This window comes from Bombus impatiens, unplaced genomic scaffold (assembly GCF_000188095.3).
Source record: "Bombus impatiens unplaced genomic scaffold, BIMP_2.2 scf_0083, whole genome shotgun sequence".
Taxonomy (NCBI): Eukaryota; Metazoa; Arthropoda; class Insecta; order Hymenoptera; family Apidae; genus Bombus; species Bombus impatiens.
In genome coordinates, this window is record NT_176502.1 from 223,505 (window position 1) to 230,394 (window position 6,890).

General features: G+C 37.9%; 1 protein-coding gene across 3 annotated transcripts in view; it reads left to right on the forward strand.

The window, feature by feature from the left end:
* Window positions 1-495: 495 nt before the first annotated feature.
* Window positions 496-6,890, forward strand: part of LOC100750137 (pikachurin) — a 269,452-nt gene continuing 263,057 nt past the window's right edge. The window contains exons 1-2 of one of the 3 annotated variants that reach the window (XM_012394376.3): window positions 496-652; window positions 2,170-2,414. In XM_012394376.3, coding sequence (XP_012249799.1) covers window positions 2,300-2,414 — 115 coding nt within the window. In that variant the 5' untranslated portion in view covers window positions 496-652; window positions 2,170-2,299. Of the gene's footprint in view, window positions 653-2,113; window positions 2,415-6,890 lie in introns of all 3 variants that reach the window. The other 2 variants (XM_012394377.3, XM_012394375.3) reach the window with 2 other exon arrangements.

Genomic DNA, 6,890 nt, shown 5'->3' on the forward strand with positions numbered 1-6,890 from the left:
TATTTATAACTGTTATTTTATGTCATTTGATAGTTAAATCAAATTGATAACGATCGCTTGACTAAAATTAATTCTTCTGTATATGTATATTTAAAGTACACAAATATATGAAACGTATTTCATATGTGAAATATACAAAATAAATAGTATGTAATCAAAACCTAGAAGCAAAATTAATTTTGTAAGTTTCACTCTATTACCAAACTATAAAAACATATATATCTGCATAAACATCCACAATCTGTTAATATTCTAGTAAGAAATTTATTCTTGTACATAGAAGAAATTATAATTGTTAAATTTCCAACCGATTTTTTCTGCTACCCGAAAATCGTACGCTCCTGAGCTCCGATCGGGAAACGGCGTTTGGGGTGGAATGTTTTCAAGGGGTTAGTAACGCGCTTCCAAAAAAAAAATGGCGGCCGATCGAAGGCGGTGGCGTTATGACGCATGCCACACGGCGACGCTCAGCGTCCCTCGGCGGCGCCACCATCGACCAACCCCCACAGTTCGATTGGAGACACCGGCCGGCGTCGACGGCTGTTGCGGAGCTCCTTTCACCTTCGGATTCGCGTGTGTGCTAAAGTCTCTCTAGCCATCGTATCTTTCCTTCTTTTGTGTCGAACAACAATCGTGAGACTGTTCTGGACAGGTACGACGACCAAACGAACGTTTTCGATCGTTACTTTTCTCTGTTCTTTTCCCATCATTCTCGTCTGCCTTCCTTTTCTATCGCGGCGAAACGTTTTCTTCGCGAGCGTTTAGATATCGTCTCAAGATTAAATCAATCTTATAATTATAATTATATCGCGACATATGGTGTATACGCATGATTCATACGCGTTTAATATCAAGATTTTAAAGATTTGAGATTAAAGATTTGAAATATTTCAGCGGCAGTTTGCTCGTGGCGCTGTCGATCGTATATTTGCGTAGTTTCGATTCGTGTGACATAACTATGGTTTCAAGCGATTCGATTGTGGTCGTTGAACTTTATGAAGATTAAGGAAGGTAGAGAGAGTTTAGCCGAGACTCACCACAGTCGATAGTTGACGTTTGAGCTTAAGTCATTCGGTAGTGTCAAGGAGAACCGTATTGAATTCAGATACATAGTTCTCAGTTTGCTTTCGAGGGTAGCCGCGAACGTTTACGACCCGCCGCCGGGTTCGCCTTTCGATTTAGAGATCTTTTCTACCCGCTTTTTACAAACACGTTATCGCAAAATTTATAGTGATTAATGTAAGTGAATAACAATTGGTTGTTTAAATGGGCTTTATTATTATTCTCTCTTTAATTCCAAAATTTTTATAACAGCTTCCAATTATGTGTTACAAGCGTCAAGTACGTTCAATAATATCAAAATTAAATCTTCTTTAATAATTTCGATTCGAAGCCAAATTCCAATTCATCAAATTTTATCTTTAGACTTTCATATTTTCTCTCTTTTTTTGGACAAAAATGTATCTTTCTTTGAACTGTCTCGTTATAATATATGCATATCGATATCGATATGCATACGTAACCGAGTGAATTTGCATCGAATATCACCGGCAGAATAGAGTCCGATCATTTGCTGACGGGTAACAAGTACGGTAAATATCGGTAAGAGATCTCATTATGCGCGCAGTCGAATGTTAAACTAAAAAGCGAGGTGAAAAGAGCCCCTCATCCGATAGAGAGGACAGAGATGGTACATGAAAGGACGACACGAGCTTAAAAGTATGCGACCGTGTACCGCGTATATAGTCGTGTATTCGCGATAGTAGCTGGCCCGGTGTGCTTCGATGTGTATACGCTTTACACGGACGCTGAAAGTGGAAGGCGGACAATTGTCCACTTTTTGCGCCGGTGGCCGTGTTATCGTTGCAGTATACCCGATACAGTGTATACGTCTTCTTGACACGACCTCGTAGTACCTTCAGAGAATTTCGGTCGTATAACGTCCGTGTTTCGAGACACTTGACCGAGTGTCTTCGTACTGTCCACACGAGAGAGAAAGAGAAAAGAAAGTACGGTAAAAGTACAAAAACGAAAGGAGTGTTATATGCGCTATTTGGTGTTTTTGCATATGCAGTGCTTTTGATACGCGTTTTTTTTCTCATTTGTATTGTAGAATCGGTCGTTAAAATCGGGGGAAGTGACCGATTCGGATCAGACGTGGATTTTTAGTGTGCGTTTCTACGCGACGGTGAAACTCGCGCGACAATCGATAGTCGATCAAGAAGTTGGTTGGTTGATTTCCTAGAAATGCGAAAGTGAACATTATCGGGGCGAGCGCGTGCATGTACATCGCAGGACGATGGCTGAACTTTGTGTTTGCCGATTTTTCGTGATCCTTGCTCATCTGGCGGTCGTCTTGGTGCTCGCCCAAAACCCCATCGAGGAGAAGACCACCTTCGAGGCTGCCTTTCAAGGTAAGTGTTCTATCGATTGCATTTATCGATGGTTCGATGATAGTATAGACATCTTCCATACATTGATCGATTTAGTTCGAACGTATTCATTGTATATTCTTACGATTCGTGTTCTTGTTTCTTTGTCGATTTATATCTAATTGGCGTCGTTGTCGTCGTCGTCGCCGTTAGTTGATTACGTTAAGTCAGCAGCCATAAAATAGAATGAGTTTAGGTTATGAGGTGCATTAATTGAAGTAGAAAATAAAAATTGAAAAGCTCGTTAAGAAAATGACTCCAGTTAAATTTTTCGAATTTTAAAGTAGTAGTTTGTCTAGCAATCAGAGGCGTGACTTGTAATATATGGAATTTATTACATATTTAGTGAGAATTGACTGGTTCTATGAAAGCGAGACATTTTTGACGAAAGCGTTTTTGTGTTTCTTTTGTAAACAACGATTCACATATGGAGGTCGTTCAATCTAACAGTAACAGGGACAAAAAAGGATGTTGATGTTAAGGGTTCTATCATGTGTTTTTATTTAGTAAGGGACATTCAGTTGAAGTGAGATTATTAGATTATTTGTTAAGCTTTTCGAATTTTAAAATAATGAGGCATCTTCGTAGCTAGAGGTGAGTCTCATAATACGAGAATCTTATTGTTCAGTGAATCTGTTGAGAGACAGTTGTACAATAGCATCACGAGTACTGCTTTCTCAAACAGCGACTCATATATCCAAATGATTCAATTTAATAACAGCAATGAAGAAGAAAAGAATGTTGATATCAAATACTCTATTATATGTTTGATTTTTTATTTCGTGAGGAATACTGAGTTCAAGTGCAGGTATCATTTTTTAATTAATTCAATAAAAAAGTTGTTGTCCGACAAACAGTTTCAGTCATAGTATACACAACATTGTGACTGACTTTGCTGCTATGTAATTACAAATATGTAATCCGATAAATGCTTTGTTTAAATAACGTATTGTTGTGTATCCAACAGCAATCAAAGAGTATTTTGTTGTCTTGGTAAAATACAAAAATCGACAAGAGTTGTCTTTGATACGAACTTTTCAATTAATGAAAATTGTCTTTATGCAAATGCGTAATGCATACGTTCGGTTATCTGCAGTGAGCTTACAGGCTACTAATTACGACAGTAAATATTACTGGTAAACGTTTCGATACATTAAATACATTTGTGTTATACTCGGATATTCATTAACATTTCATCGAGTGTTTTTATCGATGCGATGAAAATTTGAGCGCGATGCTTTTCAGAATTTGGCCAACAGCGAATCACGCCATTACGGATCCATTTGTCAACGCGGCTTTCCATTCGGTAGCATTTTTATAACGCATATATCCTCGCGTATGCACGTCGGAGTCGAAACTTAATTAACGTTCGTATATTTGCACACGGGGTTTTGTCGGCTAGCAAATGAATCCGTATTGACAAAGTCGACTCGAATGCATTAACAAATTTTCGAAACTATTCTGAATACGCAAATGCCACCTCCGCAAATATTGTAGTTACTGCAAATAGTTTGTATGAGAAAAGTGTTTGCCCAATACACGATTCAAATCTGCCGACCATTTTCATACGGATTCATTCCTCTGGTATAGAACATACTTTCATCGAACGGTGTTGTCTATCGATGTGATATCAATCCAGCGATCGATATCCCCGACGATGTTCATTAATACGCATTTGTCATGAAATGGTAGATATGCAACGCTCGAAAGGAAAAAGTATCATGCATGTTGTCGATTTTTCAACATTTCCACGATATTCGATGGAATCCTACGTATCGAAATTCGATCCAAACAAAAATATTATAACTTTTACACAGGGCATTTTTCGTCAAAATGAAGCCATATTTTTCTAGCTATATATGTTTAATTCTATGATTTATATCATTCTACGATATGACTTTGATTTTGTTGTTTTGTTTCAAAGGAAAGATTTAAATTTTTGTAATGTAATGCTTTTATCGTTATTAATCCATTATAATTCCATTGTATGTGTTCCATTATATATAATATTATTTAATTATATATATATTTAATTAAATATATTATACAATTATACACATATATATGTAACAATAATATAATATTATATATAATGGAATACATAAAATGGAATATAATATAATACATTCTATTGCTTACTCCTACCACGTTTTATGTACCATGTTACTGAACTTTTTGATCAAACTCTGCAAGTACAGTAAACTACGCAAATGGTCCGCATGACTGTAGTTCATACAACAGTTATAACAATTCTCTTCATTATCCGTGATTTCTCGTTTATGATTCATATTATAGTTCGTGTAACTTCTCGTAAAAGATTTAAAACATACCTATTATTTTTAGTCCTTGATTAAAACCTAATAGTCAGCGTTTCCTCAAAAATAGCCTTATCCAATATCCACGTCGCAAGCGTTACGATCTCAACTTCTCGAACGAATTAAGCCCGAAGAGGTCAGCAGGGAACAAGATTAGCGACCTAAGAGCGTATCTCGAGTTTGGTTGAACTTTCAGTTAGCCATAGTCGTATACACGGTTGTCCTTTCGTGGGTAACAATGCTCCTTGCATTTTCGATTTTGGTTGTACAGGATTTTAGCACTGGTACGCGTTGCAATGCTAGCGTGCCACGTATAACACGACAGATTGCGTTAATGTTAATGGTAAACTCGCGCAGGGAAGCCGCTCCCTTTGCGAGATCTCCGCGGGCCCATTTGCTAATAGCCAGAAAGCAATTAATATCACGGTCAGTTACTGCCCTTTAGACATCACCGATGCGCACTAAGTTGGTTATATAACGGTCAGGTCCGAACCTAGAAATATTCCCATGTTACAGTTCGCGCGTCATTCGTGTAATTCTGGCGAATCTTTGAATTCACCGACGAATATATAGTCCATTTGTCGTTGGAGGACTTCATTGGCGAACGTGAATTTCAATGGAACTGGGACTTTTATGTATGTCGCAGAGGAATTGTTCCTAAAGATAACGATAAGGCAAATTACGTTATTGGAATTCCAGTTTGTTCATTGGGGTAATTTAGGCGATCATGTGTGAGGTAATTCTTGGAGTAGAAATCGTGTCAGTGACGTGTGCACTTATCTTGAAATAGATTGTACCTTTCGAAGTTAGTTTAGGTTCTAGATGTCGAAACGTGTCGACAAGTTCTGTCATCAGGTTTCGTCCATGTTTGCAATTTTGTATATTTATCTAGGAATTTTCACCAATCGCAGCAAATTGAAGAAGTGTACGTAGTCGTTGAAATATAAGTTACAACAAGATGGTGCAGTATTGTTGAAGAAATCAACTAGTAACGTAAATTCTATCGGTAAATCGTCATATGATAAAGTGTATCTGAGGCATTACATTGTATGAAGTTGTTATACAGAATGTGGCAGCATTCACAGTATTTTTTAGATTGATAGCTTTAGATTGATAGCTTCTTTAGATCCGTATGGAACTTGTTCAATACCGAGAATCATAAACGCAGCATAAACGCAGAAAAATGAAAGATTCTATAATAACAAAATCGTCACACACAGGTATGAGATAATAAGAAATAAAGATAATAATTTTATCGATGACTTAAAAGAATTAAGACAATTGATATCTTTTCTTTTAAAGAGCAATTTATTAATTAAAATGTCTAATTTCTCTTCTAAGTCGTGTATTCAATTTTTTTTACCATTTTCTAAACGGTATCCAAAATGATATTTCATTTTAATCCTGTTAAGAAACCTCGAGAAATTCATTAACAGCATAAAGCTCGAAAGGAAAAATTGTTTCCAGCACGATTATTTTATTCCATTGTCTGAAACGATCCAGTTACGACTGAGTTCATTTAAAACGGCGGAAAGGTTGTTCATTTCGGCAGGGGGTCGCAAAACGCGAACAAAAGAGTTATCAGCGAGTAGCCGATGTAACTTTAACGATTAGAGAAAGCGGCATTGCCCGGGTGAATTTGAACCTAGGGAAACAAAATCGGCGGCCGGAAACAACAGAAGAAAGGGCGCGTTAATTCACACAGTTGGTGCATTCGAGCGACGTAATTCTCTGGTCGAGCGGAACAATAGGCAGGGAAAGAAGAAAATGGATTAGCGATCGATCGATTTCGTCCCAGCTGTAAACAAAGGTGAATTATGTATTTTCAAGTACGAAAGCCGAGACGTGCCTTCCTTGAAACGAACGAATTCCAGCTCGTTTCGCCTTCTTGTTTGTTCGGGTTTCTCTATCGTGCTCCCTTACTTTGCTTGCTTTTCTCGTTTTCCTCCTCGCAGCGGGAAGCAAAAGGACAACGCCGTCCATCTTATTCCCCTCGTACTCTCGACTCTTTTTACCTTTCTACTTATTTTCTACCTCCTTCCCTATCCAGCTTTGACAACGAGGGAGTCGGAACGGGGGGCGGGCCAGTTGCTCTCGTCGAACATGATAGCAGCGAGAAGTAATCATCGGCTCGCAAATGCAC